General features: G+C 37.1%; 1 protein-coding gene across 3 annotated transcripts in view; it reads right to left on the reverse strand.

Moving 5' to 3' along the window:
- Positions 1-3,982: 3,982 nt before the first annotated feature.
- Positions 3,983-24,464, reverse strand: part of LOC306857312 (zinc transporter ZIP11-like) — a 110,825-nt gene continuing 90,343 nt past the window's right edge. For 2 of the 3 annotated variants that reach the window (XM_079397203.1, XM_079397204.1), the window contains exons 8-10: positions 6,697-6,795; positions 5,373-5,531; positions 3,983-5,297 (exon numbers count right to left, since the gene is read on the reverse strand). In XM_079397203.1, the coding sequence (XP_079253329.1) occupies positions 5,219-5,297; positions 5,373-5,531; positions 6,697-6,795 (337 nt within the window). In that variant the 3' untranslated portion in view covers positions 3,983-5,218. The remainder of the gene's footprint in view (positions 5,298-5,372; positions 5,532-6,696; positions 6,796-24,464) is intronic. The other variant, XM_079397205.1, reaches the window with a different exon arrangement.

A 24,464-nucleotide genomic window follows, 5' to 3' on the forward strand; every position in this document is an offset into this window, starting at 1 on the left:
AGAGCACCGCTGCTGCATCATGGGAGTTGTAGTTTGTCACAAACTTATTTATTATTATTATTCTTTTATATATGCTATATACCAGGGGTCGGCAAGTAAGTTTGGCATCGGGCCAAAAAAAAAAAATTCACCACTAGATGGTGGACCAGAACATAGTCAAAGGATAATTTAGGATATTAATTGATGAAAAATGTAACCAGAATTGCCTGTGACTGACTGTTCCAGTGTATTTTGTAACAGATAGTGAGCTGTTACTCTGTGTAAAATCCTGCGACAGTCATTAACAAAAAGCCACATTTGTGTGGCGGTGTCCGATCAGAGTATGTGAGCTCCGAGCATTTAATAATCACTGATATCAGAAACACCGCTGGAGTCTACAGTATTTCAGTATGTTTGAAATATCACAGTTCTATGGAAGCCCGTTGACTGGAAGGAAGAATTTAGGACAAGAATTTCAACAGGGATGACCGCAGGCTTGAGAATGCTGTCAAGCAAAGCCGATTCAAACACTTGTGAGAGCTTCAGAAGGAGTGGACTGAAGCTGGAGTCAGTGCATCAAGAGTCTCCACGCTCAGACGTCTTCAGGAAAAGAGCTACCAAGCCACTTCTGAACCAGAGACAACGTCAGAAGCGTCTTACCTGGGCTGTGGAGAAAAAGAACTGGACTGTTGCTCAGTGGTCCAAAGTCCTCTTTTCAGATGAAAGTAAATTCCCAGGTCCCAGAGTCTGGAGGAAGAGTGGAGAGGCACAGAATCCATGTTGCTTGAAGTCCAGTGTGAAGTTTCCACAGTCAGTGATGATTTGGGCTGCCATGACGTCTGCTGGTGTTGGTCCACTGTGTTTTCTGAAGTCCACAGTCAACGCAGCCATCTACCAGGAGATTTTAGAGCATTTCATGCTTCCTTCTGCTGACAAGCTTTATGGAGATGGTGATTTCATTTTCCAGCAGGACTTGGCACCTGCCCACACTGCCAAAGATACCAAAAGCTGGTTCAATGACCATGGTGTTACTGTGCTTGATTGGCCAGCAAACTCTCCTGACCTGAACCCCAGAGAGAATCTATGGTTTATTGTCAAGAGGAAGATGAGAGACACCAGACCCAACAATGCAGATGACCTGAAGGCTGCTATCAAAGCAGCCTGGGCTTCCATTACACCTGAGCAGTGCCACAGGCTGATTGCCTCCATGCCACGCCGCATTGATGCAGTAATTAAAGCAAAAGGAGGCCCAACCAAGTACTGAGTGCATAGAAATGAACATACTTTTCAGAAGCCTGACATTTCTGTATAAAATATCATTTTTTATTGATCTTATGTAATATTCTAATTTTCTGAGACCCTGAATTTTGGGTTTTCATTATCTGTAAGCCATAATCATCAAAATTTCGAGAAATAAAGGCTTGAAATATTTCACTCTATGTGTAATGAATCTATATAATATATGGGTTTCACTTTCTGAAATGAGTGAAAAAATATTGACCTTTTTCATGATATTCAAATTTTTTTTAGATGTACCTGTATAATATCTCATCTACTATCGGTAAGTCTAATATAAATGATGCATTAACATATATTAACCAATATTTTCAAAGGGCATTATAATATTTTAGATGCAGTTTTTTATGAGGCCAGATTAATTAGAGACTACATGGAATTTGAACCTTAATATTACTGGCATAGCATCATTGAATCACAGCATCATTGAAAAGAACTAGTCAAATTAAAAATTAAAAAATGAGAAAATTGTAAAGAAAAAACATTTTTACATAAAAAAAAAAAAAAAAAAAAAGTAAAATAAAATTTTTATATGCAGTTACAGCATATAAAACGATTAAATTTGAAAACCCATATAAAACCCTGTATGAAATACTACTTGATATATTTATATTTTTAAGAAATATTAATAAATAAAAAGTTTGCATATGTGTTTGTTTTGTGCTTTGTATCATATTTGATACATTCTTTTCTGGCTCATATAGTCTGATAGTGAGAATATGGTGGGAAAAACACCTTTATTCAGAGGCTCAAACTGAGCTAAAATATGCAATTTGGTGCGGAGTCTGATATTTATATGGACAAAAAGTAGATACATGTAAATGCATGTAAATCAGTTATCACTCTATATCTACAATAATATATGTTAGTAAGATGAGATTGAAATGATCCAAACATATAATGCAATGCAATGCTGATTGAGAGATGAAGAAATAAACGCTCCTCAGAAGATGTGAGATGAAGATCATTCCTCCGCTGAGGAACACTGAAAGTAAAGCTTCTGGAAACAAACGCTCCTCAGAAGATCCTGATGATCAGATTTGAGACGCACTGATTTTTCTAAAAAATGATTGATGGAGAATCAAGTAAAACGGAGCTGCTTCGGTCCAGTAAGTGTTCATCTGGAAATATGACTGCAGTTATTCTGACGTTTATTTGATAAAATAAGTAAAGTTTGACAGCTAAAAGACACGTGAAGCACCAGCTGAAGGAGGATGTTTGTACAATTACACTAAAAGAGCTTTGACTTTGTTATTCAGATGTATGGCTGCATATTTAGGATTTATTTTATGTTCAGATTTAGTTTTGATAGAATTATTTCCTTTACAACACTATATAGTGAAATAAATCTGTAAGAGTTAGTGCATATGTGGTCAAAAGCGCAATAATACGCGCTCACCCACACATAATTCTTGGTTGGTGAGCTCGTCCAAGCTGCATTACTGTGTGACCGGGAGGCCGAATACCAAACACAAAGACATTGTGAGCCGTTTCTCTGTTTAACCCCAACACATTCCTTCACACATGCCATAACCAAAACCACTTCAGTGCCACAGCTCATATGACTGCAGCCAACTATTCCAGGTTATGTGAAAAACACAAAAGAAAGACCTCTTTCTTCATGATCTGGGTCAGGGTGATGAGAACGCCACGAATCATAAACATTTGTTGTGTACCATTGATTCAAAACTGACCTTTTTTTTTGTCTCTATTGTAAGTGGTTTCATTTACATGACAAACTCAGTGCGGTTCATTAATAAAACTGATGTAACTTTCAAGACAGAGTCAGTTTTGTTAATTGCAATAACCAGCTCCAGCCTGGAGTTAACAGTCAGAACAGAGCTCTATTGACTCAAAAGACAGATGAAGGGCAGCTCGGTGCAAGCAGTTGGTCGGTCTCCCTCTTATTCAAAGACTTAGGGATCAACAATGAAATCTTTTAAGCAAGGCTTCTAATGTGATGAAGTATTGATTGCAACCTTCTTATCCACCTCGGTATAATCAGAAAGTTTAGAGGCTGAAATTGAATCCATTGCGGATCACATCAAACTGCTGCCACAATGCATTGTCTGAACTATAAATATGCGATCCAGCTGGCTGAGCTCGGTAAGAAGCTTATGGAGAAGCATATTCAGCTGGTATATGGGAATCTGACATTCAGTTTCTTTGGTCGTCCTGTAGTAGTAAATAAGTAAATGTGCAGTTTGAACAAAAGACTGAAGCTATGTGATGGAGGACAAAAATGAGATACTGAGGGAAAATCACAGGAAGTTCAGACGGGCTGAATATAACTCTATGTGCAGTGTAAAACTTCCAACAAAGAAAAGATTTAGCATGAATGCACTGGAGTAACATGTTGTAGTATAGCCACTTGGTAGAGGAAACCACAAGATTAATGGCCACTTCAAGGGCAAAACATTGGGTTTCCTCCACATTTCGAATACAGAGTATAAAGCAGAGTCTGATTATCATCCAGAAAATGTCCAAATGTCAACCTCAGCATGTTTATACAAATTATATATGCTGTTCTTATCTTCTGTTGAAGCTGCTATTTTTCTAAACACGTTACCAACCTTTGGGACAGATTTGTGTCATTCTATCTAGCATTTTAGCAATTCATATTAAAATAAACATATTTAAATAAAGGAAATTACATTTCCCTTGTGATATATGGTCAAAACCTGAAATAAGCTGAACAGGACATTTTATGAAATATCAACTTTACAGTTCTTAAAAGTGAAAAAGAATGACACTTACACTAACAATCTGTGCCAGAAGACATCAGTTAGCCTCAAAACAACAGCAGTGTGAAATCAGTTTATTACTTCTTTCTCCCTGTTTGAGCAGTGAAATTAAACATTTCCATGTCTTTCACACACAGTGCAGAACAAAGGAAGACAAATGGGTTGTACAGTAATCATTTTACATCATTTACACATGTGCATTTTACCTTACATTTCCCCTATTCATAGTCTTGTTGCATATCTGTAATCATCAGCAATTAAAAAAAAAAAAAAACCCAAAAAAACATTATCCATAAAATGACAACTTCATTTCATAACTTGAAAGCAAACAGCTGACTGGAAAGAATATCTAGAACATATGGTCTTTAAATTAATGATGGGAAACACTCACCTACACACACACACACACACACACAACCCCTCAAGTCACTCATTCAAGTTTGAATAATTTTTCAAGTATCTTTCCGCCCTGTCTAAATAAATGTGGTCCGTGAGTCATTCATAAAACTATGGAAGCTTGTTTCCGCCATTGAGTACAAAATAAGAAAAGATGATCGTCTTTTTATCTCACAATTCTGGATTTTTTTTCTTATAATTATGACTTCTTTTCTCAGAATTGTGAGATGAAGACTCAAATTTTTAGCAAAAAATACTATTTTCTTACAATTGTGACTATTTCTCAGAATAGCGACTTTTATTTCTCAAAATTGTGACTTTATGTCTCACAATTCGGACTTTTTTCTTGTCATTCTGACTTCTTTGCTCAGAATTGTGAGATAAAGACTCAATAATGAGATTTAAAGCCCAATTTAGAGGACAAAAAACTATTTTCTTACAATTGTGACAATTTTTCAGAATTGCAACTTTTATTTCTCCAAATTGTGACTTTACAACTCGCATTTTTTTTTTTTTTTTTTGCGAGTTTATATCTTACAATTCTGACTTTTTTTCTCAAAAAAATAAAAAATAAAAAATTTGAATTTTGAGATGAGTTGCAATTACCTTTTTTTATTTCTAACCAGTGACAGAAACAGGCTTCCATATAAAACAAATAAAATAGCAAACAAATTACATAAAATACATTAAGTAGAAAAATATTCCATTGATCAATAAACCTATACACTGAGAAGAAAGGCTGCTTTGGTCACTTTTTTCAGTGCAGTAAAGCTGACATTCGAAGATTCGACCAATGAAAAGGCTCAGCCAAGCCCCACATCCAGTGACATCATGACGATGAAGCCCAGAATGGACATCCATGAGGCCAGTTTCCCGTTCCCGCTGTAAAGAAACACACACATTCAGTGGTGTGTGAGCATCTGCAGGCTTGAACGCTTTCACTGTGCCGCTGCTCACCTGACTTGGGCTTCAGGAATGATGTCATCAACCACCACATACACCATGGCTCCTGCAGCGAAGGCCAGAGCGTAGGGTAGCAACGGCTCCGCCAGCACCACGGCAACGGCCCCTAGCAACCCCGCCAGAGGCTCCACCATCCCGCTCAGCTGCCCGTACCTGTGAGGCAGAGACACGCATAAAACACTGCAGCGCTCTGAACTCTGAAATCAATCAGGACATATTAGGAATAAATTAAGACCATAATAAATGTTTGTGACTGTGGCCTTGGTCCAAAACCTAGAGAGATGCCTACATAAGCAGCTTCGTTCTAAGATAGCATCCTAACTAGTAGCTGACCAATATATAAGGCTGATATACTGTACTGGCTGAAATTTGGCTTTTTATTATAATTTGTTACATTTATTTTATTTATTTAAATTACGCTATTTATTATTTTTTTTTTGCCAATAATTGACAGATGCATGATTTAAACCGTAATTATTTATAAAAAAAAATTTTTGGCCGATAAGTGTCAGAACCAGGACTTAAACAGTAATATTTATTTGCTTATTTATTTATTTGTTTGTTTGTAATTACATTTTTCTGTTTGGCCAATATCTGTCAGAAGTGGGAAGAGTAATCTTTTTCTTTCTTTCTTTCTTTTTCTTTATATTAAGCTTTTTCGGTGTTGGAAGCAGGCTTTAATCAGCATTTATTTATAAATTATTTTTTTATTAAGTTTTCTGTTTGGCCAATAAATGTCAGAAGCAGGACTTAAACAGTCATTTTTATTTATTTAGTTTTTTATCCTGATTGGCATTTAACAAATAGCCATTTTTATACTTTAAATGAGTCTTTGAATATGTAATAAATATTTAAATCCATGAACCTTGCAAACTTGCAAATTCCAGCATCGGTCATCCAAAAAAATCCATATCTGTCGACCACTAATCCTAACAGAAATGAACCTCATATGTGACAGATTTAAAAAGTTTTTACATTTTACACCAAATAAGGCTATTTACCAAATGGATTGGACCCCAAAACACAGCCTATTTAATAAAACAGATTAGGCCTTATTTGATCAAATAAGGCCTAATCTGTTTTTAAATTGGCAATTTATAAGTAATAAAAAGAATATAGCATTTTTATTTTATGATAATGTTTTTTCCACTGAGCTTGGCACGGTGCATCACTTTATCAGTAAATGTTTGTCCAAATTATAGTCTCTAATCTGTCTGGAGCAGCCTTAGCACTGGAAGTGCAAATGACACCTTAAAACGGCACCCATGCAGGCAGCTCACTAGGTTGTGGATGTGAATGTGTATCTGTCTGGACTCACCAAAAGGATCGCCATGTGGACACCCCAGAACCCCGCAACGGGAGACTCACAGCAAGGCCTTCTGGAAAGTTCTGAATGCCAATGCCAATAGCCAGATTTCTGAAAGAAACAGACATTATCACTAAATCAGTTCCCAACCGTCAGCACACGCAGATCTTTTCAACTTTTTTGAACTATTTTCCTGTTTTGCAGATTGGTATTAAAGTGGTCCAAATGATTCTGCTTCTGAGTCTTCTGAAGCAAAACTGTACGTTTTTGTCTGTTCCTTCAAATTATCATGGCAATTCATAACTATTTTACATTTTGACGAATTAGTGGCTAATTTGTATGAATTTGTACATCTTGAAGAACATTCTGGCTCTTCAACATAATGCATGTGACCGAGGACTAAAACTTCCAAGCTCCAAAATGCCAAAAGAGCACCATTAAACTATTATTAATGTGGTCCAAATGCCTCTTTTTCCAAATCTTCTGAAGAAATATGACCCTGGACCACAAAACCAGTCATAAGGGTAATTTTGTTTTTACATTTGGATTTATACATAATCTGAAAGCGGAATAAATAAGCTTGTTAGGATAGGAGAATATTAGGCTGAAATACAACTATTTGAAAATCTGGAATCGGAGGGTACAAAAAAATCTAAATAAATGGCATTTAAAGTTGTTCAATGCATATTAATAATCAAAAACTTAAGGTGCAATAGGTGATTGTCTTCAGAAACATTTTTTGTTATTCTGGTTGAAAGTCTCTTCACATCCTGATAGCAATCATTAAGTTAAGTGGTCTAAATGTATTTATCTGAAGGTGTATGACCAAGAAATGTTCTCGTGCAGACAGAGCGAGATTGGCAGGCAAACATCAACAACCCGATCTTCCTTCCTAGTATTGTAGTACTTTTAAAAAATTTATAATTTTGACCCATTCAATGTATTGTTGGCTATTGCTACTAATATACCCCAGCGACTTAAGCCTGGTTTTGTGCTCCAGGGTCACAAATGATGTCAATTTTGGTCTGTTTCTCCAACATCCTCATTCAATGATTTTCATACAATCTGTTATTCTGAATGCCAATGTCAATAGCCAGATTTCTGAAAAAAACAGACATAATCGCTAAATCAGTTCCCAATGGTGAGCACACGCAGAACTTTTCAACTCTCTTAACTTCACACGTGATCTCAGCGAGAGATTTAACGGAGTCGACCGTGCCAGGCTAGAGAAACGACTGCTGACTAAAGCTCTCCAGACGAAGGCTTTCTGAAGGGCAACATATGGGTGTGTCGTACCACAAGACCCCGAGAAATGCAGGTTACGGACAGGGCACGAGCTACATCTGGAATCACGCTGTTGTGTTTGGATAATCCTGCGTGAGAGTTTCTCACACAAGCCAAGACTGTAAAACGGCTCACGAGTGTGTCAGCGGGCATTGACTCAAACGAGAGCGTAAGAACAACACTTCATTATGAGGATGGTTTATATTTGTGGGAAGGCGCTGGGAGCCGGTTTCTCTCCCGAGGCGGTCTGAGGGTGGTCTCCATCGCACAACTGATAAGCAGCTCTGTTTGTTTGGCCTGCACTTCTCCGCATCGTAAGTTCCCGGAACCTCCCGGAGCCTGCACTCACAAAGCAAGAAAAGCTGCTCTGTTTTGACTCCCCCTCTCCACCAGCCCAACACTCTTTCACTGCCTTCTTCAATCTCTCCTGCTGTACGATGTGCGCTGGCATGTGCTCAAGGTACTGCCCCCAGAGAAGTCAGATTAATGACAGCTAGTCACGGAAAGGCTTACAGCGCCCATGTAATGCTGGAGAGTTTGAGGGAAAGACTGAAGAGAACTGATTCAACTCTTTCTTACATGCAACACAGAACCAAAGTAATGCAACAAAAATGAATGTGCATAAAGGAGAACTAGGACCGTCAAGCTCCAAAATGACAAAAAACACCATTAAACTATTATTAAAGTGATGTAAATGACTCTTCTTCCAAGTCTTCTGAAGCAATACTGTAAATTTTGGACTGTTCCTTCAACACAATCTCATGGCAATTGCTAACTATTTCACGTTATGGCAAATTGTTGGCTAATCTGCATGAATTCCTAAAATCTTGTTCATACAACTTGAACATTCTGGCTGTTCTTTTCAACGTAATGCACATGAATGACAACTAGGACAAAAAAAAAAGACCATTAAAATAGTATTAAAGTGGTCTAATTATAGTGGTTTTTCCAAGTCTTCTGAAGCGATACTGTAAATATTTGTCTGTTCCTTCAACAATCTCACGGAAATTTGTGACTAATTTACATTTCAGCAAATTGGTGACTAATTTGTATGAATTTGTACATTTACATTTAATGTAATGCACATGAATGAGGACTAGGACTGTCAAACTCCAAAACATAAATAAATAAAACAAACTTCACCTCTAAAATATTACCAAAGTGGACAAATGGCTCTTCTTCCAAGTCATCTGATGCAGTACTGTAAATTTTAGTCTGTTCCTATAACACAATCTCATGGCAGTTCCCAATTACTGAAGTTCCTTTTTGGCAAATTGCTGGCTAATTTGTTTTAATTTGTACATAATTCATACTTTTTTTGCACATCTTGAAGAACATGGCTATTTTTTTCAAAAAAAAAGAAGAAAAAAAAAATTATATATATATATATATATATATTATATATATATATATATATAATATATATATATATATTATATATATATATATATATATATATATATATATATATACATACATATATATACATACATACATATATATATATAATTAAAGTGGTAGAAATCACCCTTCCAACTCTAAATTTTTGACTGTTCCTTCAAGACACTCTCGTGGAGGTTCATAATTAATTTACATTTTGGCAAATTGGTGGCTAATTTGTACAAATTTTACATCTTGAAGATTCTTGACGAATCCTGGCCTGCTCTTTTCGATGTAATGCATGTGAACGAGGACTAGGACTGTCAACCTACAAAAAACAAAAAATGCTGGGCCTTTTTTTTTAAATTGGAATAAAATGAAAACTAAAAGACTTTCAAATCACACAATATTTTATTCACAATAGAACATTGAGAACATAACAAATGTTTAAACTGAGAAGTTTTACACTTTTATCCACTAAATGAGCTCATTTCAAATTTGATGTCTGCTACAGGTCTCAAAAAAGTTGGCACGGGGGCAACAAAGGGCTGAAAAAGCAAGACATTTTGAAAAGATTCAGCTGGGAGAACATCTAGCAACTAATTAAGTTAATTGACGTCAGGTCTGTAACATGATTAGCTATAAAAGGGATGTCTTAGAGAGGCATGGTCTCTCAGAAGTAAAGATGGGCAGAGGCTCTCCAATCTGTGAAAGAGTGCGTAAAAACATTGTGGAATACTTTAAAAACAACGTTCCTCAATGTCAAATTGCAAAGGCTTTGCAAATCTCATCATCTACAGTGCATAACATTATCAAAAGATTCAGAGAAACTGGAGAAATCTCTGTGCGTAAGGGACAAGGCCGAAGACCTTTGTTGGATGCCCGTGGTTTTCGGGCCGACACTGCATCACTCATCGGCATGATTCTGTTATTGGCATTACTAAATGGGCCCAGGAATACTTCCAGAAACCACTGTCGGTAAACAATCCGCCGTGCCATCTGCAGATGCCAACTAAAGCTCTATCATGCAAAAAGGAAACCATATGTGAACATGGTCCAGAAGCCCCGTTGTGTCTTGTGGGCAAAGGCTTATTTAAAATGGACTGTTTCAAAGTAGAAATGTGTTCTATGATCAGACGTGTCCATATTTGACATTCTTGCTGGAAATCAAGGATGTCGTGTCCTCTGGGCTAAAGAGGAGGGAGACCTCTCAGCGTGTTATCAGAGTTCAATTCAAACGTTCAGGTGCTTCATCCTCCTGCTTTTAAACCCCGGTCCTCATTCATTGTAATTGCATGCAAAGAAGCGATGAGTACATGACTCAAAACCGCTCCTTCTGTGTTGCACAGAAGAAAGTCAAATTAAAACAAAATACTGCAATCCATGTGTACCAATCTTTGGAATTACAGGTTGAAAAAGTCCTGATTCAAACATTTATTTACATTTTCATTAGTGGAAATTTACTGGAAATCAAACCCATGACCTTAAGTTCAAGCTCTACTGTTTGAGCTACAAGAATACAAGAATGCATGAACATACAAGCAGAACATTTGATGCAATACGATTTCAGTCTGTCCACACTGAACATGAAAATGCAACAAGATTATACAGAGTATAACCAGAATACAAATATTAAGAAAAAGAAAAGTAGAAAAAAATAAAAGAATAAAATAAAATAAAAGATAAAAAAATATAAATATAAATGTGCAGGTCAGTATGTTGTTGACATAAATAGTAATATAACAGGAATGTGCAAAAGAATGAGCAAAAAAGTTGTACAGGGTATTTAAATAGCAGCAATATGAGGTAGAAAAAATTATGAATAGCTTATAGATATATTGATATTAACATGGAGTCAAGTGATGTTATGACACAGAGTTAGAGTTTAGGAGCCTGATGGCCTGGGGGAAGAAGCTCCTCCTAAGTCTCTCAGTTTTTGCCATCAGGCTACGGAAGCGCTTACCAGATGGAAGCAAAGTGAATAGTCGGTTAGCAAGGTGATTTGAGTCCTTGATGATTTTGACAGCTCTATTTGTGCAGAGTTTGAGGTAGATGTCCTGCAGAGAGGGGAAAGCAGACCCTGAGATGCGCTCAGCTAAGCGCACAACTCTCTGTAGAGCTTTGCAGTCCTGATTGGAGCTGTTTCCATACCACACTGAGATGCACTGAGTTAATACACTTTCTATGGTCCCTGAATAGAAAGTTTTCAGGATTGCTGGTGAGACCCTGAATTTCCTCAGCTGTCGCAGATGGTACAGTCTTTGCCTGGCTTTCTTAACCTGTGTTTGGATGTGTGTAGTCCAAGTCAGATTCTCTGAGATGTTTAAGTCGTGATCAAATGGCAGTAGCAGCGGATCAGCAGATATTGTGATATATATATGAGTCATTGTTGGGAAAAAAAAAAGAAAGGTGGGGACTCAGTTCTGTGCATATGTTGTTGATTGGATGGAGGGGGAAAGGTGCAGGGTTTAATCAAATTAAATGATTGGAGAAGTCCTGCATATGTCATCAGAAAGAAGTGACGTTTCACCAGAAGATCGAGTTATGAGGTTTTGAGGTAGCATTGATCTCAATGTGAAATAATTACCAGATAAACTGAATAAATATCAAGCAAAATGGCCTTTCAAAAAACATAAATAAAAAATTAATAAATAAATTTTTCTATATAAAATAATTATTTATTTAAAATGTAAATATTCATGAATTTAAACCTTTAGATCAACACTGTAAAAAATGACTGAATTTAACGGAAAATGGTTAACGGTAAGTTCCCCTACTATATACTGTGAAAAACTGTACTGGACATTACATGTAATTTTACGGTCAGATCACTCTCGATTGCTTCTGTCTGTTCCTGTCTGTCGTGCTGCTGAGAGGTTTGCAATTGTAGCTCCGTGTAGCTTTGCTTTTCTGTTGAATCTCTATCTTACTTTCACTCTCTGTTGTTTAAGTGGTAAAATATAACTTAATTCCCACCATATTTCTGATATTATCAACCAAACTAACCTGACTATTTTGATCATTCGCTTTTAATCTAAAACCGCGAGTGTAGCGAGTTAACATTTGTTAGCCGGTTAGCTTGTCATAAGTGTTTCTACTCGCATCTATTACCGTTTTATTTTTTTCTTGCTCCGTTTCATTTCTCTCTTGCTCCGTTTTTCACGAGTTCATCAAACAACAGTGGTAAGTTAAGTCGGTATCATTCATCAGTCACGGTGAGTAATGGCTTCTTCTCCTGCTATTGTTGTTTGCACTGTTTGCCACATGTATAGTTTATCTCTCTCTGTTGGCGATGAGGGATTCACATGTGATAAAGGCAGGGAAATTGTTAGGCTGACAGAGAAGGTTTTAGAATTAGAGACACGCATTCAAACTTTAGTTGAGGAGAGTAAGAATGTGAGGGCTGTAGATACTGCTTTGGATGCGACTAGCTCAGGGAGTCGTGTACATTGTTTGGTTCCGGCATTAGAGCCCGTGCAGCAGTCCATTGTTTACCAGGAGCCAGGGAGCCTGACATCTTGGCAAATTTAAAAGTGCTGGCTAATGCTAAATGTAAATTCGGTAAGATTGTTATTCACGTCGACGATACTGATGTTCGACTTCGCCAGTCGGAGATCACTAAAAATAATGTTTTTAAAAGTGAAAGTGACGTGACATACATCCAAGTATGGTGACCCATACTCGGAATTCATGCTTTGCATTTACCCATCCAAAGTGTACCTAGACATTTTGAGGTTGATTTTTTTATGGATGCATGGATTTTGCATGGATGATTAGTTCGCAATAAGATCTATGAGACGCATTTAGAAAGTAGATGGGGTGATTTTCCACTGCATGTTGACTTAAGAGAGGAATAACGGATGAGAGGACAGGAGAAACTGTGGTGTGGCAATAATGAAAGACTGAAGAGAAAACCAAGGGGAGTTTTTTGGAGAAGGGCGAAGCGAACTCGCTCACCCAACTGAAGAGTCCACAGCCTAATGTTCACACAGTGTGGAAACAACAGCCCTTCTCACCATTTCAGAAACATGTTTTCCCATCCCCAGGAATTCTTCTCTGGCATATTTCACTCCTCTGAGGCAGGTCTATTTCTGTGAGTCTATTCACCCACCTCTGAGGACAGGCTACAGTAACCGCAAGCTCTCAGCAGTAAAACAGGGTGGAGATCTCAAAACGTACAATGCCATTCAACACGTCCCTTTCTTAGCTCAGTATATGAGCTTAAGAGCGAAGGGAAATGAAGCGGGATGTGGGTTTGTGATACAGTGTGTGTCTGGGCTGACGTCTGTATTAAAACAATCAAAAGAAGCATAAAGGGAAACATTCCAGCGTTATTGCAAAAGCATGAAGAAGCCTCCATTGAGAGGGGAAGACAGTGGCTCCAGTGTCTGACCACAGAGCTCCTCTCTGGGCACAAAGGGCCTTTGGTGCCCCCCCTCCATCCATGGGGGTCTGCCCTGAATGGGCATCTGTGTGTTGGGAAGAGCATGGGGATCTGGGCGAAATGAGGGAAAATCCCCTAAACCATCTGCACCAATCACTATGGCTTTCCAGCGACCTTTGACCGGCGTACCCAGCGCACCCGCTGCTTTTCACTCACAACTGTGGGAAAATATACCTACAAACAGTTTATAACAGCCACGACATTTCAGTCAAAATGGCCTTCAGTCAAAAGTGGAAGAAGCATTAAATATTCAAGAATTTAAGCAAAATTTAACAAGCATTAAATATTCAAGAATGCAAGGCTTCAGATCAAAGTATTTAAAATTATGAGAAAATGCATATTCTAATGCTCTAAAAGACACTAAAAGATTCTCAAAATACTGTACTATACATATATAAAATACAGCGTTTTATTAGATATTATTTTCTTGTTGCTCTGCACTGCATGGACATTAATGCAAAGTTTTACTTGCATGAGTGTAAGATGGTGATCACAATGTTTGTGCTGGCTTGTCATTTGCCATTAGTTTGTTTCAAAGAAGGCACAGACCAGAGCTTTGCTTTGCTGAACCAGAGCCTCTTTAAAAGATGGCAATGCCACCACACTGACATCTTATACTGTATGTACAGATTCTACAGCATATACCCAAAGACAAAGACCCAAAACCTACAAAACTGCACAAGTATTTGTACAAGCATGAGTAAGTATACTCAAAAGTACTACGGTAATTATAAATTGCATTTAAATCCCATTTAAAATCGCATTATTTATCTATTGTTATTGGATGAATATATGTATGAATTAGTGCTGTCAAAATTAGCACATTAATGCAGGTGTTTAATTTTTCCAGTTTAACGTGTTAAAATTATTTAACGCCGTTAACGCAGGGGCGGGGCCTAGGGATGGCCTTACAATATGAAGAGTTTCAACACTCATAATAAATATGTATATATATGTGTGTGTGTGTGTGTGTGTGTGTAAGTACTTGTTTAGTAAGTATATGTTTGCAGCGCTTATTTTGAAGTTCCAAGTAAAAAAGCTCAAGAAACCTTGTACTTCAGCTACATGAGGGAAAATTAATGTGAACAATTAAGGCTGAACTATTATACAGACATTCTGTGCCATTTTATAACTCTAAGCAATTCACTGTAATGCAGAATCTCACGGTTTCCTCTCTCAAACTGTTAGCTGTTATAAAAGCAGCTTTGAGAATGGCAGGTGCGTCTCTGAAGAAGCCAGACAGAAAGTTGGATTGTGGGACGTATTTCATGTATAAACACACACACACCTGTAGTGTGGAGCCAAGTCCTGCTAAACCTAACCTGAATGACGTCCAAACTCTGATTAACAGCATTTGCTCACAGAAAAACCTTCACTGTTCTGAGGACACCCAGATGCACGCTCAGCACTGATTTTTAGGGAAAATCTGCACAATTATGTACACGAGGCATTCATGTTGGTAATGAATGTGATTCTTTGATTATGGTCAACTGCCATCAACATGCTTTACCTTTTAGGAAAAAAACAGACAAACAAATAATAAGAGGGCAGGGAGGATATAAGAGCCCGACAAACTCTGCCAAAACTCAATAAACAAGAGAATAAAAGCGGTTGAGAGAAATGAATTCTTCCAATCCCTTAAGGTTTCTTAAAGCCCTTATCATGTGAGAGAGATGAGAGACGGCGAAATGAAAACGCAGGAAAGCAGGGTGGGGTGGAGGAAATGGAGGGATGTGGAGAAAGAGGGAGAGAGATGGATGAGAGACAGAGAGCCGGAGAACAGGGGCCCTATGTTTTTGAGATTCAAAGCACAATGTGCTCTTTGAGGACTGCAGAGAATAACATTTAGATAGAGAGCCATCAGTCCAGCCCTCGCCCTGCTCTCTCTCTCTCTCTCTCTCTCTCTCTCCTGCTTTCTTTTCTCACTACATCACATTTTCACTAAATATGTTCACAGCCTGCAGATACAGTACATTTTGAAGCGTAGACTGAACTTTTAGCACACGGTTCTTCTCATAAGTTTACAAACCACCCAGAAAGTCTACGTTAATCGATAGAAACAAAATTACTGATCATTAAATTTGTAAAATGCAAATAATGCTTTGAATATTCATGGCTTAAAATGTTTATTTAATAATTAATGAGCATTCAAAGCTCGCTACTCAAAAATATATAATATATTTATTTTAAAATATATAAAATAAAATTATAATAATTTTAAATCCCACCCTTGTCACTTATTTCTCTTTAGCTGTGTTAGATTTAGCTAGATATCATAATGGGCACTCAATTTTCTTTCTACACAAAGACATTTATACCACTTGTACAATCTGCAAGATATTGATGAACGTTATAAATAAATAAAAATATGTGAAAGTAATGTAATTCATGAGAATTTAAATCTCAATGTATTATGTTTTTTTAAAATTACACTTAAATTATGATCTTGACTTGATTCTTATACTCATAAGCTCATTTATGCATTTATAATAATAATAATATATTTATTTTAAAATAAGCGATCATTCAAATTGTCAAATGTAAATGATATCATTTTGCATAACTAAAAGCAATGCAATTAATGGGTTAAAATGTTTTTAATTCATGAGCATTTAAAGCTCATTAATGTATTATACACACACATCTCATTAACCTGAGATACAATCTTGATATGATCCTTAAACTCAATAGTTGTTTTTAATTTAGCTAGTAAACACAGTGGGTGTTTTTTCCCCATATAGACAAAAAATTTCAAGCAACAACAACCTGAATACTACATTTAAAAAAATCAAGCTCTAGCGGACTTATTCCTGATGGATTTGGGAGAAAAGGAAACAAGAAACAGGTCCATCACAAACCTACCAACCCAAATCCACAAAAACAATGTTTGTTTAGCAGCATTTCTGACCGATTCGTTCACTGAATTCAGCAGATGAGAAATTATGATCGGTTTCAGCCCAGCGTTAGTTGTGCTTTCCTTCTAAAGTAAGAATATACATTTAGAGACATATAGAAGAAATGGAAAGAAATATGTAGCATCCATCACTGACAAATTGATGCATTTGTGCAAAAAAGTCATGTGGACGAGATGAGAAAGAGACTTCAGCAAACAGTGGGAACGTTTCGACGCTGTGACACACAAGATTTCCAGACTCCATTTAATCTTAAAAATCACAACACACAAAATGAGTTCAGAAACAGCTACTTGTTTAGTCAAAAGCAACATAATGTGTGATGTTGAGGAGCACAGAGACGCTGGAGACGAAGGATCGGGACATTAGTGTTGTTCATTATCCTGAAAGCAATTCGTTGACAATCTTAACACGTGGAAAACAATGCATAAAATATGACTTATGAGAAGAGCACAGAGAAGAAGATGCTGAAATGCACAGATGTGCTTATTAGAAGATTATATTCAAGTCGTTAGTGTTGCATGCATCAAGTCTTGTATGGGTGATTTCACAAGCAGCATTAAAACAAATCATACAGTAAATTCAGGCTTCATTTGTCTGAGGAGGGCACGAGCTTCATCCATAATTGCATCACGTTTGCACAAAAGTCTCCTAAAGGCAAATCAGCCAATTTCTATCCAGACAACAAGCATGTCAAAACAATGATAAACTCAAAAATACAGTATCATGTATTTAGCTCAAATCATGCAAAAAAAATGTATATGTCAGACTGCAATAATCTTATTTGATTAATTAAATCAGGTCAAACCCTAATTTGGCAGACTTTTTTTTTTAGATTTTATACCTAATATATTTAGCTGCTGGGATTGAATTGTACAGGTCATTCCACCAGGAGGGAACAGTTAATGTAAAAGTCAGTGGAAGTGATTTTGTGTCTCTTTGGGATGGCACAATAAAGCAATGTTCACTTGCAGAACGCAAACTTCTAGAGGCACATAAGTCTGAGTTAATGAACTGAGGTAAAGGGGTGCAGAGCCAGAGGTGCTTTTGTAGGCAAACGCATAACGTCTGTGAGGAGCCCAAATTTATGTCCCACACTGATGCCCATCTCAACTCAACAAGAAATCAGTCTGGAAGTGTTTCGGTCTTGGCTGACAAGCTGTTTATGATTTTTGCGAAGGTCCATTGTGCGGCAGATTCCTGTCAGCATGTGTGTTTGGTTAAACCCGCTCACTGGCCTAGTAAACACAGTGCCGCAGTTTAACGCAAATAACTCTAAAAGCTGCTAGATCAGCTCCAAAAAACACTGAACGCTGACACCAATGCTTCAGTTTGACAGAGGAACAGCATCAGCTAATGAAAATACTTTTGAGCATAAACTATGATGAAAATGTGTGCTATAAATATTCACCAAACAGCTTTTCTCGCCAAGTAGAGTTAAAAACTAGTTTTAAAAAATGACCATGAATTTAACAGTAAAAGACTAAAAATGCTTCAGTAAAAACCTGTTAAATGGTTAACAGTAAGTTCCCCTACTATACATGGTGAAAAACTGCATTGGACATTACATTTAATTTTACAGTAGTATACTGTTTTTGGAAGTGGAAAAAGAATGTATAATTTACAGTGAATAACCGTAAACTGATTACATTTTCAGTTACATTTTCAACTATGTTTCTTCGTTTTTTTTCCTTATCAGTTTTGTACATTAGGGTTGTATGTTACATCTAATGTTAAATGAATGTTTATTGCATTATTTCAGTTTCATGTGTGTTAGCTACTGTATTTTTTACGGTAAAATTCTGGCAACCACAGCTGCTGTGTTTTTTACTGTAAACTTAGTCAATGTATTAAAGCATATCTAATAACAACTAGTCTAGAAATTAAACAGTGCAGACATCAGTAATGTAATAACTATAAATCATATGAGATTCCCAGATAAATTATTCAATAATGGCTTGATATTAAATGGCAGATGTCTTACTGTTTGGACGCAATTTTAAATATATGATAATACAATTATTATTATCCATTCTGACATTCTTAATCAATTCACTGACCCACTTTGTGTTAATATCTTGCAAACACGTTAATTCCGTTAAATTATTTATTCACAAGCCCTTTGTATATTTTTCTCTCTAACCTTCATCGTTTGAAGTTTTTCATGAGCACATCTGAGGAAATTGGCTTGCTTTCTTTGAAGAAAAAGCATGTATAAGATATATTTCTATTAAAATGAGTTTGTGACACTTCATTATAATTAGTATGTGGACTGATGTTAGTATGATTAAAGGTTTGAGAGAAACACCTCCAGCAGAGAAGCAGGCGGGGGACTGTTATTCCAGCTGAGTTCGTCACATTTAGCTCTAGAAATATTATAAACTTGTTTTGACAGCTCCAGGGTCACGTCACCTCCTCTGCTGAACGTGATGAGGAGTGACTTCACTCATGTCACACTTATCCAGCCAGCATTAGTTAGTTAAATAAAAATAAACCAGTAAAAATACTTTGCATACAATAAATGTTCACTAAAATGAATAAATAAATAAATAAATATTTTAAAACAATATTTGAAACATATTATTTTAGCTATAGTTGCCATGGCAATATTTTTCATTTTAAGTTTAAGTACTAAAACTAAATAAACTAAAAATAATTAAGACAAAATTAAATAAATAAAAAATAATAAATATCTAGAAATATTTATAGATAGACCGACAGACAAATAAAAACTAATTAAAATTAAAGAGAAAATATAAAAAAAACTAAAAATAATAAATAAAAACAATAAATACTATATAGCCAATAAATAAAAAATGAATACAGATGAATAAAACACAACAAATTACAAAAGTAACTAGTTAAAGAGAAAATATAAAAATAACTGAGACTAAATAAAAATAATAAATAGTATATAGAAATAAATAACAAAATGACAAAAGCACAAGAAAATGACTAAAAGTAACTCGTTAAAGAAAAAATATAAAAATAACAAACTAAAACTAAAACTAATAAATAAAAAGTAATAAATATCATGAATGAATGAATGAATGTGCAACAAAATTACTAAAACTAGCTAAAATTAAAATGTCAAATAGACAGTAGAAAAATAAAATCTAATTCAAAATATTAGCAAACGCAATGATAGTATTTTAATGCTACTAAAATAACTCTGATCCCAACATTCCCCAAACTCTATACACTGCATGCCTGGGCCAGTGGGCTTCAGTGGATCCGGTCAGCAACATATGCTCTGTACCTTCAAACGCTGCCTACACTGGAGCTGCAAAAACCAGTCCCCGTTTCTTTGAAGAGCCTCTGAGCATCTGGTTTTAACAGTTCACTTGAGTATGTGGGTACTGGGGAATGCAAGGACTGCTTTGACTGGGAGAAGAGCGCTGGGAAAGAGGGAAGAAACAGAAGAGTGGCTCTCCCTGGAAAACAAACAGACTTTTGTTTCAGAGCGCAGAGAGAGAGAGAGAGAGAGAAGACTGTCTGACTGCCTGTCTGGCTTCTGCGGCTCACGATGGAGAAAGAGACAGTTTCAGAAAATGCACAAACACATCCAAAAACCTCCTAGAGCTCTGAGGCCGTGAGGAGGTCAGATCAAGACTCTGAATAAACAACCAGAGCCAAGGTGAACTAATGTTAGCAGAAGCACTTCAGCTTGTTTATACCTGTCCAATCAGGAAAAATCACAAAAATATGAGACAGGATTCAGCATAAAGTTCAGGCCGAGAAAGTTTATGGTTTCGGTAACATCCCAAAAAAAAAAAGGCAGCAATTCTTGGTTGACTAACGTCATGCTTCGCAAACGTGGCTTTTCAAGAGTCACCGCTGACTGAACAGTCTATAATGTCCATTATTATCATTTGGTGAGGGTTTCTGATGTTTGGAAAACATTTGGAAAGTTTTAGCTCTTTGGTGAATGGAAAACACGATCTGACGTGGCTTCCCTGTGATGCTCAGCCAGCTCACCTTAATTACCAAAAACTAATCACGCTAATGTAAACGCTTTCTCTTCCCAGAAATCCCTTAAAAGAGGGCTGGGATTCTCCTGGTTCCTCGAAACAACAAACCGAAGGACTTTACGCTCATGCAAGTATTGATTCCATCATTGCTTTAACTAGAAAGAACAGAAAGAAGAATACAGTGCAGTAGAATAGAACTGTAAGAGTAGTTTGTGAGATCTTTAATCTTGCAATCTTGCAATTCTGAGAAAAATATATTCTTCCTTCCTTCTCTGATGCAACACAATAAAGACTCAACATTATATGTGTAACGAATGCTATATTTCATTCTCAAAAAAAGACTGCCACAGAATAAAACTTTTAAAATGTAATTCAACTTTTTGCCTCACAATTTCCACTTAATTTCTCTGAGAAAATGTGACAAAATTATGAGATATAATACCAAAATTCTGAAAAAAAAGTCATAATGGAGAGATATAAAGTCACAATTAAGAGAAGAATTAAGAGTTAGAATTAAGTGACATAAACAAGTAATTATAAGAATTCTAGGAATTCTGAGTTTATATTTTGCAATTCTAAATTTATTTATTTATTTTTTATTTAAAATGTTCTTTTTTACATTCCTTTTAAAGTTTATTTTTCAAAAACATGTATAAAGTATGTTTTAATGAAAATCTCCCAGTGATATATTTCAATCGGATAAGTATGTCCAGCTTTTTCCTCTTTTATATATTGCTTTTATTAAGTGATATAAGCAAAATGTACATTGTCGCCCAGCTTTAATCTGCCAAATGCGACATTAAGATATTACAAACATCAATATCACGGTTTCTTGTCAAGCTGAAATGATATGAAAAGCGCTATAGAAATGAAACAGACTCTGTTTCGTTGTTTTCAGGCTGACAAAGCCCTCTTTCTTATGCCGTATCATAAGTTCAACACACCGCAGAAAGCTGCTGCCTGTGTTTACTTATTGAACAAACCATGTATCTATTCATCTTTGAATCACGAGCAAACAGAAAGCACAAGCCCTCAGCTGTCAGTGCGGATGTAAAGAGATTACATGATCGTAAGACTAATGCAGAACAGCTTTCCCTATGGAGAAACACACAAATACTAAATAAAGACACGGATTCTATCTCAACATCTGCAAGCTTCAGCTCACATCTGGATGGCGGTCTCTCACACACACACAGGACCTCATTGAGACCCATAGTGGAGTCCAGGTGCTTCAGCGCTTACAATGCGGCTCTGATTCTCAGCGACGGCTAATAGATTCCATCTGGTGGTGTGATGTGAACACTTGTTAGCCGGTTTCCTTCTCGCTCGCTCGCTCCAACCCTGTCTGCCAGGATTCTCCCGCTTAAACAGACTGTCCCGAGAACATGGATACTAACATAATCACAACAGCACGCTCTGTGTGTGTGTGTGTGTGTGTGTGTGTGTGTGTGTGTGTGTGTGGGTGTGTGTGTGTGTGTGCGTGAAGAGATCTCACCATACCAGCTTTATCCACTTGGTGACAGCAGCACACAATACTGTCAGAAAACACTGCATGTGCCCTTTAAAGAAATAATTCACCCCGAAATGAAACTTATGTCATCTTTTCCTCATCCTCACATCCTTCTGGCCCCAGTATTAGTTTGACAGAACAATTAAGCAGACACTGTTCTGTTCTGCAATACGCCTGACCGAGCTCTCAACTCTCAACAGAAGAAGCATCTCAGCATTTCATTTTCACTCATTAAATCTTAGTCATTGAAAATCAGCTTCTTCCTCAGTATTTTTGCCTTGTTTTCCAATACAAATATCTACACATTCTTAAATCGAGATATGTTTACTTCAGAAGCAAAATGATATCAGATATTAAGTCTTGCTTTCTGAGAAAAGCATCAATTTCTTTGGATTAAACAAGAAAAAAGATACAGCCAATGGGGTCAGAAAAATAATCTTGTTTTTCTGATGCCATGACAATTGAATCTTTCTTATTTTAATGGAATGTTTATGAGATGTAAGCAGTTAAAACCATTACCTTCAATCTAGATGTTTAGATGTTCTTCCAAAGCAACTTTTTTTTTTATTCCAGTTACAAGAAGTAATACAGATCCTGGGTCACTATGACCTAAAACACTAGCACATATTGTCTTTTACCATTACATCATTACATTTTGTCTGCCTTCATTCCAATGTTTTTCCAGCCTCAAGTTAGATTTAATTCAATTCAATTTATCTGTGCAACACAAAATGAGATGTTCAGAACATCTAAGAGGCTCTTCTTCAAATAACAAAATAATGGTGATTTACATGGCGAAGCTCAACAAAGCACTATCAAAGTACATTAAAATGATGACTTTTGCACCGTGTTCTTCCGAATTTAGCTTTTTGTGAGGACCAGAGTGAAAGTCAGGCTGAAAATCTTTGTATGCTCAACATTTATTATTCCTTTCCATTTGCTTGCAGACAACAGAAGCGCAGATGTTCTGCTTTTGTGCTTTGCGAAAGAAAATAAATGTGCTGGAATGATATAGTGGTGATAAAGACTTAAAGAGATGGACCAACGAAACAGACCGGGGTTTACAAGCTTGTTTCGACCTTACTGATTGGAGTGTTTTTGAAGCTGCTGCCACCGATCTGGACGAGCTCACTTCATATATCAGTTTCTGTGAGGATATATGCATTCCCATCAGGACTTATTTAACATTCAACAATGATAAGCCATGGTTTACAGCAAAACTCAGACATCAGGCCAAAGAGGATGCCTACAGAAATGGGGACAGAGTCTTGTACAATCAGACCAGGAACACACTGAATAAGGAGATTAGTGTGGCTAAAAGAAGATACACTAAAAAGCTGGAAGATCAGTTCACTTCCATTGACTCAGCTTCAGTGTGGAAAGGCCTGAAAGCCATCACCAAGTACAGGACACCATCCCCCAGCACTGAGGTGAATCAACAACTTGCTGAAGACCTGAATGAGTTTTATTGTAGATACGAAACCCCCCACACCCGTTCTGATCATCTCTTCACACAACCGTTAACACCTCCAGCATACTTCAGATCAGTGAAGATGATGTGCGCCAGATCTCCAGGTCTTCAGAAAGAACAAAAGAAGAAAAGACACCAGTGTGTCTGAAAACCTGTGCTGACCAGCTGGCCCCCATCTTCTCCCAGATCTTCAATAGATCTCTGGAGTCGTGTGAAGTCCATTCCTGCTTCAAACGCTCCACCATCATCCCCATCCTAAAGAAACCCAAGATAACAGGACTTAACGCCTACAGACCTGTTGCTCTAATGTCTGTCGTCATGAAGTCACTTGAAAAACTGGTTCTGGCTTATCTGAAGGACATCACTGGACCCCCTGCAGTTTGCATACCGAGCAAACAGGTCTGTGGATGATGCAGTCAACATGGGACTGCATTACATCCTGCAACACCTGGACAAATAAGCGACTTATGTGAGGATCCTGTTTGGGGACTTCAGTTCGGCCTTCAACACCATCGGTCCAACACTCCTCCAGACCAAACTAACCCAGCTCTCTGTCCCTAGCTCTAACTGTCAATGGATCAACAGCTTTCTGACAGATAGGCAACAGCTAGTGAAACTGGGGAAATTCATGTCAGACAGCAGCATCATCAGCACTAGGGGTGGTGATGGCGCAGTGGATAAGACACATGCCTTTGGTGTGAGAGACCCGGGTTCGAATCCACTGTGAGACACCAATGTGTCACCAATGTGTCCCTGAGCAAGACACTTAACCCCTAGTTGCTCCAGAGGCGTGCGACCTCTGACATAT

The sequence above is a fragment of the Barbus barbus genome (genome assembly GCF_936440315.1).
Source record: "Barbus barbus genome assembly, chromosome: 38".
NCBI classification, from domain to species: Eukaryota; Metazoa; Chordata; class Actinopteri; order Cypriniformes; family Cyprinidae; genus Barbus; species Barbus barbus.